Raw genomic sequence first — 11,874 nt, 5'->3', positions numbered from 1 at the left:
GTCCAAAAACCCGAACCCGACCATCTCTAGTTGGAATCCCTCTTCCAAAATGCTGAGAGTGTGGAGCGCGAGAGTGATTATTTCCCTCTCTTGTTTTAATGGAATTTTGTCTGCTGCGTAGGATGGGGATATAAAGTATAATTTTTGTGGTGTAGATCAGTGCTTCGTGGAATACCGATATCATCATGTGGTGGGAATCCAAGAGGCTGGAGCACCTCGACTTAACTTTACTGTGTCAAACGGCCTTGAGCACTTCTTTACACAGGTTTCAATTGAGCGAGGATTCGGTGGCATTGGGAAAATACTAACTAAATATCAGACAAAACTAAACTCGGAAAATTTAAAATCAATCCTATTCGTCAAACTCAATAACACCATAATAGAAGATAGGGTAACTGCTCCTTAATTCATCTTAGCTCCTCTGTTCATCCCACCAATTTGAACACATTAGTTAGAGCAGCATCTGCTATCTCTGTTCAACGCATTAGCTCAAATGGTAGGATGAATAAGGACTTTTCGCTTCGCTGAAACGTGAGCATTTTACATTTTCCAGTTAATAAATTTACTTGTGCTGCTTCTTAGGAACAAAACAAAGATGATGATACCTATTTAACAGTTATGTGTCCAACAAAAAAACACCTTTAACAGGCCAACGAGGGTACCCGGGTACCCACAAATTGAAATGCTCATAACTATGGCTTCCTTTAACCGATTTGGACACTTGTAGTTGTTTTAGATTCAGAAACTCGTCCACTTTTTGATTCTGTACAATAGAACCGGAATAATGGATCTAGTTTTTGGTAATCCGGATTTTCCGGAGTAATGTTCCAGTACTAAGATATGATTTGTAAATTTTAATAATGTCCTAGCAATATGAGTATCAAAACCTTTCAAATTGTCTCAAAAATCTGTTTTTTATTGTTACGGGACCCTATGGCAATTTGAAAAATGGAATTGGAATGGAATGGCCACTCACGGCCCCACGGGAACCTGCTCCGGAATGTCCGTTCCGGGGTCAATTTACCAAATGGTTCCAAAACCACGAGATACAGCCTACTGATGCAATTCCAAGAATTTTGATACCCATATTGCTAGTATTCCATTGAAGTTCGCAAATAGTACCCCAGCACCGGAACCTGCTTCCGGAAACCCGGATTCTCGGGAACCGAATGAAGTAACCCAATTCATTTTTACCAAGTCCAAAAGTGGATGAGTTCCTGAATCCAAAACCTTAGTTATGGGCATTTTAGTTTTGTGGGTACCCGGGTACCCACGTCGGCCTGTTACGTAGTAAAAAAATTCAGGAGCCCCTCCTCACTCCCACCCTTACTATATCAACAATATTATAACCCAGAAGCTTGACTTAGTAAAGTTCTAAGATGTCACAAAGTTTCAATTTCCAGCTATGGATAAAACATAGGAATTTAATTAATTGAAACATAAAAAGGTACCCGGGTACCGCGTCGGACACACAACGGTTAAGTGCAATCCACTCGCTCTAAGTCGAGTTATAAACGAAATAGTGAGACATTCTGACTAATGAGATAAATAAGGGCTATGTACCCTAAATATTTAATTTTGATATCTAATACAACATGAAATCACTTCCAAGTAAAATGAGTGCATAATATTCGATTCTATTCTAGCGCTCTTCTCAACAAAATTTAAAAAAAATGTTTTTATCAAATAGTTTCGTTTTTATCTCTATTATATATTGTTTTGGCTGGTTAATTTCCAAGCTATGGATAATGAAGTTTTAAAAAAATAGTTGTTTGTGTTTATTTGTTACTAAATGTCAAATTAGAAAGTTTATGCGGATAAATTTCCAATGAACAATACATTTTTTAAATGAGATAATTTTCGACAGCGATATTTAAAATTATACATAGTCGAAAATTTTATACTATCCTGATTATCTACTTTCAACGCTAGGGTAATGAGCCTATTTTCGTCCTGTTTCTATTATCGCCCTACTAATTTGTAGCCGCTGGTTAGAGCAGCTTTTCCCATCTTTGTTCAACGCATTGGTTTAAAAGGTAAGGCAATAATTGGAACATTCGATTCGAGTTTTCGGTGCGCTTAAATACGAACATTTAACAGTTTTCATACCAATTCAATCAGAAGCACTAATTTTGTTTTCGAACTCGAAACGCATCTCCATAAATAGTTTAGTTATAGGTTTTGTGTCATTTACGCGCAAAGGTAGTTTCAAACCATTTTCTCGTTAGTGGAGAAAAATAGTTTTTAATTAAAATTTTTCTCCACTACGGATAAATATAGCATAATGCCAATTGTGTTATTATATTGGTTCTTAAGAGCAAAGTAAAGCTACTGATGCCAATTAATACGCATTTCATCAATTGTAGGCCTGGAATTTAGTGATACACCCACCAGAATAGGGTTTACTTTATGTAAGAGGTTTACCTCTTTACCCTATATTCGGAGGAGAAGACGAAGCTTCTTATTTTGATACTGATTTCACTAAATAATCCCCCTACAAGTGAAATAATGTTTTTAACAGATTGTTTGGCAAATATAATGAAATGATGAGTTCATGAAATATGTAGGATATACGTTAGCCTTCGCCTATTCAATCAATTCCATTACAAGAATCCAACATTTGTACAATATTTTCTTAAATTTTCTTTGCAAATTATTAAACATTAAGTGAGTGACATTGAATTTTCAGGAGGAAACTCGAAAAAATGCGGTGTGCACACTAACTTAAAACTTCCTATACTAATCGTTTGGATATTTCGCAGAGTTCTTTCTCACATAATTGCCCAGGTACCTAAGGGAGTGCTTTACAACATCATTATTATTTTTAAAATAACATGTTAACCAATTTTTTAACGAATGTATTGGCTTCAAAGTGCTATGAAAAATTCGAAAAAATAAAGGCTGCTTTCATTACTCCTTATCATCTTCACTTATAGCAAAAACATTTTCTAGGACCTTTGGCACCAAAACATTAGTTACGTTGTTCAGTCTTAGCTGATTTCTAGAAAGTTCTAGAAAGAGAAAAAATACACCTGTCCGAAGATATGCTGTATTATTCTGTTATGAAAGAAATATTGTGCTTAATTGCGACAATAATAAGAAAATTGTCATTTTTTGAATTTTTTTCATGACAAATATGCAAATGGTCAACATTCTTCCAAAGGCACGTCATGGTTCTAAAAATAATTCGGAAGAGCATTTATTTCTGCTATAAGTCAATTTGGGGGCATGCAACATTTTTCAAAACTTCACTACAGCACCGTGAAATGAGTTATGATGAAGTTTTGGTAACAAATTCTCAATCCAGCTAGGCAGTGCGTAACGAACAAACGGTTTGCTTCAATAGAAACATGTGTGTCACGGTTTAGCTTAGCTATGGGTGCCATACGCCAAAAAACGTCGCAATTTTTGATACCTAACTACCTCTTCCTAAACGAGTATTATATTTTAATAATAGATCGCTTTGGCCCCTTAAGGAGGGTACTGTACTATTTTATCACTTACGAGGCCTACCATCGATAAAATTTCTATAAATGGGCACCAACACGTTTGCTTCGTTCCTAGTAAAATAATAAATGGCCCGATAATGGTGGAATACTTCTGTTTGAGTGCAACGAAAACTCTAATCGGGTGCCCAAAATATCGCACTACGATTTAAGTCAAAAGATAGTACAAATATATGGCAGACACTACTCCAACCAATGGTTTCAAATGGGTTAAGTGCTAATTGTAATAGAGCGAAAAGAGGCTCATGACCCTATACATATTTGAAAACTATGTATATATTTAAACAGTTGAATGGCTTCATGCAACGCTTAACTATACATTCATTTCAAAAACAAAATTATACATCAGAAATAAGCTTTGCACACGCATCAAACCAATATAACTAAACCTCATAGCAACTAATCATTACCTCCTCACAAGGCGCGTGAGGACATCACAAACTCCTCTTGAATCATCATGAGGTGTAGCCCACTCTCCTCCACGGAGCAAATATCCCATGCGTAATAAAATATTTATCTACATCATTTCGTTGAGCAAGAGAGGAACTCTCTCATTTTTCGGGTCCTCACACACAACAGTAGAGATGCTCCCGTTGCATCATTCTTTTCTACCTCATCCTGAGGGAGGGATATTAGCCCTCATTGTGTGTTGAAGTGTTTATAACAAGTCTGGCTACACCGAAATAAAATAACTATTGAATTCCATAAGAATCACTTATGATTCAGCGCCACAAGTATCCCATATGTTTGACTTATTACTCGGAGGAAAAAATGGCCATCGAGCCACTAAGAATTTTCATAAGTCATGCTAATGGAATTTTTAAGCCATCTTCATATCTTTCGTGCGACTGTGCTTATTTAAATCATCATGCTTGAATATAAATTCAATATATGAGATGTTATGAAATTCATAGATGTATCATACACGGTAAAAAATCATCACGTTAATGTGAAGTGATTTGCTGTTGAATTCGCACTACTTGCCAAACATTGCAATGCGAAGTGCAAGTCTATTAAAAGATACCATATAAAAGCACTATACAATCAACAAAATAGCACTTAAATTGCGATGGATTTGCTCATCACTACTAATGTGCAGTACATTGAACTCTGATCGTTTTCCATTCGTATATTAACAAACAATCACATGCAATTTAAATGAAGTGTAATGAAATCAACAGAAAATCACTACTATTGTGATTGATTTGAACATTGTAGCATCGATTGTCATTCACCCCTTTTGAGTTCAGCTGCAGGGAGTGCGCCAGAGCGTCACTCTTGCAACTAGCCGCAGGGGAAATAGGAAAACGGAAATAAAGAGAATAAGGTTTGCAAGGAAGCGAGGAGCATCTTTTCTTTCTTGGACTGCGACACTACATTTGGCGACGGGATTAAACCACAGACTAACAGACATAACACTATAAGGGAATTCCCTCAAAAAACATCGATCCGACAATTTTCCCAGAACACTAGCTCCACCTTTTATTCACAGTCCCAAACACTAATTTACTGGTGGGTTACCCCTCAGGCTTGGGAACAATTTTTCACTAGTGGTCTATCCCTCATAAGCTTGTTCATATGTCAGTGGCGCCATAATTTCAAATGTGGCCACAGTCCCAACTACAAATATATTTAAAATGACCGTTAAAGCGGGCAAAGCTTTGTTTTTGAGTGTTATGTCTGTTAGTCTGTGATTAAACTACGAATTTGGGTTTTAGGTATCTCGAATATTTTTTGAGGAATCGCAGAAATAAAAGCAAACAGGTAAGCATCTTAAACATGAAACTTGGACCAACACTTCCGAAAATATATACAGGGAGATGTTACGAAATCGGCATGAATAAATTCGAGCATCTTACTCTATATTTAGAAAGCGCTATGCCACCGCCATATAACCGAGCAAACTCTTGATTCGTACAATGGAGTATTCGAGCGCCTTACGTTTCGAATAGTTCAATTAATTATCGCAAGTTTTCTTGCGTTATACAGCAAAAGTGGGACAACAATGGAAACCTTAACCAGTCAGATGGATGAACAATAATACGTATGTCTCCATAGCCGAGATGAGTAGGGTTACCGTGCAGATGATTAGACGTTTCAAGAATTGTCTAGGTTGAAGAAAAAGCCACCTAGACTGTTCGTTGAATCTGCTAGTTTTTGGGCGAGGCATAGTTATGCCTGTATGGAGCCTATACTGTCGATGGCAATGATCCAAATCTGCTGGATTTGGATAGGAAAAGTTCAAAACTGTTAGTTTTGGAAGGTGTGCAGCTGAAACTGTTTGCAATTATTGATCCAATTCTGCTAGATTTGGATAGAAAAGTTCCAAAACTGTTGGTTTTGGGAGGTATGCAAGTGAAACTGTTTACGTTTGGAAATTATGATCCAATTCTGCTAGATTTGGAAAGGATATGTCCAAAACTGCTGGTTTTGGAAAGAAGGAAACTGTTTGGATTTGAAACTGACGATCAAATTCTGCGGAATTTGGTAGTTCTAAAACTGCTGGTTTTGAAAAATAATAATAATTGGTCCGTTAGTTTAAAATGATGTACAAAATGGAAGTTGTTGGACTAAAAAAAAAAATAAAAAAAAAAAAAGAATCAGATCGTAACTAATGAAGTTTCTCTTATGTTTTAGATGATGGAAATGTATAGAGCTGTTAGACCGTTTGAGATGAATAGCGATGAGAACCGTATCGCGGGAGAATGGGTTAAGTGGAAACGTCAACTTGAATGTTATTTCAACGCAGGATCCATAAATGACCAGTCTGAAAGATTTGCCAAACTTTTGTTTTTTGCGCTTGGAACGACAATAGCGGATACAAAGACAAAGTCAATGCAGATGACGAAAACTGGTCAAAAAAATGACGACATGGAAGTTCATTCGATTCAAACTCAACAGCGATACTCGAGATTTAGATCGTCGCACAATAAACCGGTTATGAAACAAGGACAAGTATTGTCATGCTTTGCATGTGGCAAATCTGGACATCTGATGGCTAGCAAATGGTGCCCGGCAAAGGAAATGAAATGTAACAAATGTCAAACTACTGGTCATTTCGCCAGATGTTGTTTTCGATTCAATCGCGGTAAAAGTTACCAGTTGTGCACCGCCAAGCCTAGAAACGAAAGTCAAGAGTTAAACGAAAGCACAGACTCGTCACGTCGACCAACAAAACAAATAAGAGCGGTCCGAGAAGAAAGTGTACGAGAGGAAGCCAAGGATATAGAGGAAGGATATATATTTTACGCCATGGGGCGACATGTCTTTCATTTCAAGATTGGAGGAGTAACCATCCCAATGACCATCGATTCAGGGGCGGATGCCAATATAATATGTTCTGAAATTTGAATCCAAATGAAAGAAGCTGGCGTGCAGGTTATCAATATGTTCGAACAAACTGATCGCATTTTGAAAGCATATGCGGCATCAGATCCTTTGAAGGTGCTGGGGATGTTCACCGCAGACATTCAAGCAGGACCTCGTAAAGCTGAAGCAAAGTTTTACGTCGTCGAAGGTGATCAACAATGTTTACTCGGAGATAAAACGGCTTGCCAATTGCAGGTATTAAAAATTGGATTTGACATAGCGGCAGTAAAAGGACCCTCGAACGAATTCCCTAAAATGAAAGGAATTTTAGTTGAAATCCCAATTGATAAAACCGTTCAGCCGGTCCAGCAACCATATCGGCGAGCACCCTTTGCATTGGAAGGATTGAAAGAACAAAAACTTAGCATGTTGCTTGATCAGGATATCATCGAAAGTGTGAATCAGCCAGCACAATGGGTGTCCCCGTTAGTTCCAGTTCTTAAGGATTCGGGAGAGATCAGACTCTGCATAGACATGCGTCGAGCAAACCGTGCAGTGGTGCGTGAGAAGCACCCCTTACCAGTTATAGAAGAATTGCTCGGCAGTATCAACGGAGCCGTAAAGTTTTCAAAACTGGATATCAAAGATGCTTACCACCAAGTAGAGCTTTCCGAGCATTCCCGCGAGATAACAACGTTTATCACCAAGTACGGGTTGTTCAGGTAACTTTTAGAGACAGAAGTTGATGAAATAAATTTTGGTTTAATTATTCACATGGTTTTCATTTCTTTGTCCTTCTCAGATATAAGAGATTAATGTTCGGTATTTGTTCCGCTCCAGAATTGTTTCAAAAAGTCATGGAAACTGTAGTTGCTGGTCTCGATGGGGTGCTGGTTTATTTAGATGATCTGGTGGTATTCGGGAGATCGCAGAAAGAACATGACAACAGGCTGGAAGCTTTGCTCAAACGTATGAGAGAATACAACATTATGCTTAACACATAAAAATGCCAGTACAACGTATGTACTTTGGAATTTTTAGGACATGAGCTGTCGGTAAATGGCATCATGCCTACGGAAAGCAGAGTTCGAGCCATTCAACAATTCCGTCCCCCGACATCTGGGGCTGAGCTTCGTAGCTTTCTAGGTTTAGTGACATATGTTGGTCGTTTCATCCCAAATTTAGCCTCAAAGACCGATTCACTAAGAAGCCTTTTACGTTCGAGTACCGGCTTAGGAGCGGTACTCCTTCAAGAGAATAACCGATGTGAGAAAAGGATAATTGCCTTTGCGAGCAAAGCGTTAACAGATCTTGAAAGGAAATACTTTCAAACAGAACGCGAAGCACTTGCCCTTGTATGGGGAGTGGAAAAGTTTCGGTTGTACCTCATGGGAACAACATTTAAGTTGATCACAGATTGCAAGCCACTACACTTTCTTTTTAGTTGTCGCTCGAAGCCGTGTCCACGCATTGAACGATGGGTCTTGCGTGATCAATCCTATCAGTTTGATGTTATTTATGAACCCGGAGCTACGAACTTAGCGGATGCCCTTTCACGATTAAGTTTGTCACAACCAAAACCTTTCGACGACGAGGGAGAGTTTTATATTAGATACCTGACAGAAGGAACAATCCTCCAAGCAATAACTCTTAAAGAGATTGAGGAATACGCAGCAAGGGATTCTACCTTCATGGAACTTTTTGCAGTTTTAGATGGGGGATCCTGGTCGGAAGCGATAAAAGGGTATAAACCCTTCGAATTAGAACTAATAAGATCAGGTGATTTGCTGCTACGAGGCGATCGGCTTGTTGTCCCATGCGCCCTTCGGAAACAGATATTGAATCTAGCGCACGAATCACACCCTGAAATCGTTAGTATGAAGAGACGGCTTCGACAGAAGGTTTGGTGGCCCGGGATCGATCGAGATGTAGAGCAAACGGTGAAAGGCTGCAAATCTTGTACGATTGTGTCGGCACTGGACCCTCCTGAGCCTTTAAAACGTACCCAAATGCCGGAGAGACCGTGGATTGATTTGGCAGCAGACTTCGTAGGACCGCTTCCTTCAGGTCACAATCTATTAGTGATTGTTGACTATTTTACCCGATTCATCGAAGTTATTGTAATGAAACAAATCACTGCACCACTAACAGTTAAGGCATTTCATGAGACCTTCTGTCGGTTTGGATTTCCAGAAACTCTAAAAACAGATAACGGGCCTCAATTCATAAGTGGAAAACTAAAACGTTTCTGCGACCAGTACGGTATTCAACTGAGAAAGACAACTCCGTATTGGCCGCAAGCTAACGGAGAGGTGGAGCGAATAAATGGTATGATCAAAAAGCATCTCAGAATAAGCCAAGAGGAACAAACGGATTGGAAGTGGGATTTAAGAATGTGCATATTAATGTATAATTCAACACCGCACTCCACCACCGGAGTAGCGCCGTCAGTACTGATGTTTGGACGAATATTCAAAGATAAACTACCTTCGCTTCCTCTAATCTCGAGAAAGACTGTAGAAGAAGCTCGCGACCGAGATAAAGAACAAAAATATAAAGGAGCAGAATATGCCGACCATCGGAGAAAAGCAAGACCGAGCAACATGCAAATTGGAGATAAAGTAGTGGTGCGCAGGATGATAAAAGATAATAAGTTATCAACGAATTTCAGTTCAGAGGAATGGGTCATCATTGACAGAAATGGCGCGAATGTAACTCTTCGTTTAAATATTTCAGGTCGCGAGATCCACCGGAATGTATCGCATTTGAAACTACTTAATTCAGGGTCTTTAGATAAGAGTAGCAATAGAGACGTTTCTTCGGATGCAGTTTTGAATAACACAGAGCAAACTAAAATCAGCTCTAACCCAGTAAACATCACAACAGGTAATAAGTCCGATGACGGTGAGCCTGTCGAGCGCAAACGTAGGGAAGTCAAGCCGCCAGCGTATTTACAAGATTTTAAAATTAATACTGTTCAAAGAAACACCTAAGAAAAAGAGGAGCTGTAGCATCGATTGTCATTCACCCCTTTTGAGTTCAGCTGCAGGGAGTGCGCCAGAGCGTCACTCTTGCAACTAGCCGCAGGGGAAATAGGAAAACGGAAATAAAGAGAATAAGGTTTGCAAGGAAGCGAGGAGCATCTTTTCTTTTTTGGACTGCGACACTACAAACATCACTGTCGATATGCGGTGCATTGAACTCTGAATGTTTTCCGTATGTATATTATCGAATTATAACCTACAATTTGTTGCAGTATCTTTCATAAAGGGGTTAGAATATTATTTTTTTTTAATTTCATATTCATTTTCAAAGAAAAACAAAACATCTATCCGCAGGTCCCGTCCCAGCTTATCTCTTGTCAGGTAGATCATAAGGTAGATGTTTGGAGGACCACATGTTATGAAATCCATAGATGTATCATATATGTATATATGGCACTAATTCAAGAAAATAAATATATGTTATAAAATGAAAAATATGATGCGGAGTTACATCATATTTTTCATTTTGTAACATATATTTTTTATTTAAACGAATTAATTCACATGAATTTGGAGCTAAAGATAAGTTAGTTTGATGTTTTGATGAGTTTGTGATGTCTCATAATATTTCCAAAAAGCTGTAAATGAATTGAAAAGAAGTATTGAAAGTTTGAGAAAATCATTACATTTCTTATGAAAGTAATGTAAAATATGGAGCAATGAGTAACGAAGAATATTTACTTGCATTTCATTTCTCCGAATTCGAAAAAAAAAAATTAAATTCAACCCACTTCCAAAAATGCCTAGTTTCCTATTTTCACTGATTTCATATGGTAAAATTTTGACATTTGCACAATAATACGATTATGAACATCATTACATACGTCTATAAATTCCATAGGGCGAACTTATGAAATGCATAAGCGTTCAATGAAATCAAAATTGTGTAGCTTCATAAGTTGCAACTTATGCAATTCTTAAGTAGATTTGCGTCAGTGTATTAGGGTGCAGATAAGCTCAGAAACGGAATTCCGTTTTCTTGCATCCCTTTTCTGGCTGCCCTTTTTTCTATTTTTATCTCTCTCTAAAACGGAATGAAAACTATTCCGTTTCGTGATCAGGGTTGTGTTAAACTCGAAGAAAATCTTCCGTTCCACAAATATTTGACATTTCGTTCCACAGCTTCCACATAGAGCTGTCAACATTGTTTTGACTGTTGTTACTCTGAATATAAACATTTGATATTATATTATTGCCATTAGATAGATTTCAAATGGTTACAAACAAAAAGTTAATGTTAAATCTTTTTTGTACCACTGTTGTTCCAAATCTTAGGAAAAAAAAAGTTTATTCAGTTGGTATAAGGACAGACATGCAATTTGAAGACAACATATATGTGTAATTAAAATGACGACGAAAATAAGTTGTTTTGAAAACGAGTGCGTAGTGTTCCAGTTATGACCTAGTTCTTGTGGTGGTCAAGTTTCATTGCATTATAGACTGCTTTTATGTGTATCAAAATTTATTCATTGGCTACCATTGTGAATAACTTGCAATGGACAAGTTCATCTGAAACCTTTTTATTAGATATTAAAACTCTAATCATTGGCTTATTGTGTCGCAGTTTTCCCAATTGTAGATAGTAAAATTAAAGTCGTTCCTAGCAAACAATCGTGCATTCTGTTGGTTAATTTGATCTGCATAGTATCAGTGAGTAGTTGAGGGATATAACAATATAAACATTCGCGATATTCTAATCTGCATCTGTTTCTCATGCTGAAATATCGATATATCGTTTTGCATCACCTGCTAGTAAATATATCATTTTGCCTCATGTGCTTTAGTAAAATCATTGTTTTGCCTCACCTACTAAAGAAGAAAATTGATGTTGTTTATTTCTGTTTACAGTTTGTGACCAACGTGTATTTGTTCCTGCTGTCCAACAATTCGCTCGTTCAAAGGCAACAAACGGAGGATAGCGAATCGCTACCGGAACAAACGCAAATTCTGCTGATCGATCGTGTCAATTGTGCTTAACAACGAATCGCTATACTCCGGGCTGATCGTGGTCCGGC

At 37.9% G+C, this 11,874-nt stretch overlaps 1 protein-coding gene across 1 annotated transcript; it reads left to right on the top strand.

The window, feature by feature from the left end:
* The first annotated feature begins 6,863 nt into the window (after positions 1-6,863).
* Positions 6,864-11,836, top strand: LOC131680033 (uncharacterized protein K02A2.6-like). The gene is made up of 4 exons (XM_058960766.1): positions 6,864-7,537; positions 7,618-7,784; positions 7,857-9,526; positions 11,708-11,836. The coding sequence occupies exons 1-4, from the start codon at positions 6,864-6,866 to the stop codon at positions 11,834-11,836; spliced, it is 2,640 nt and encodes an 879-aa protein (XP_058816749.1).
* The last annotated feature ends 38 nt before the right edge of the window (positions 11,837-11,874 follow it).

This window comes from Topomyia yanbarensis, chromosome 2, assembly GCF_030247195.1.
Source record: "Topomyia yanbarensis strain Yona2022 chromosome 2, ASM3024719v1, whole genome shotgun sequence".
In the NCBI taxonomy this organism is placed as follows: domain Eukaryota; kingdom Metazoa; phylum Arthropoda; class Insecta; order Diptera; family Culicidae; genus Topomyia; species Topomyia yanbarensis.
This window is presented reverse-complemented; position numbering and strand designations above follow the sequence as displayed.

Bases quoted from the DNA above. Each gene is read 5' to 3' on its own strand.
- LOC131680033 (XM_058960766.1), top strand. From the start codon at position 6,864: ATGAAAGAAGCTGGCGTGCAGGTTATCAATATGTTCGAACAAACTGAT. The intron at 7,538-7,617 runs GTAACTTTTAGA...TGTCCTTCTCAG, and splicing joins ACCAAGTACGGGTTGTTCAG to ATATAAGAGATTAATGTTCG. The intron at 9,527-11,707 runs GTAACTCTTCGT...TTCTGTTTACAG, and splicing joins TTGACAGAAATGGCGCGAAT to TTTGTGACCAACGTGTATTT.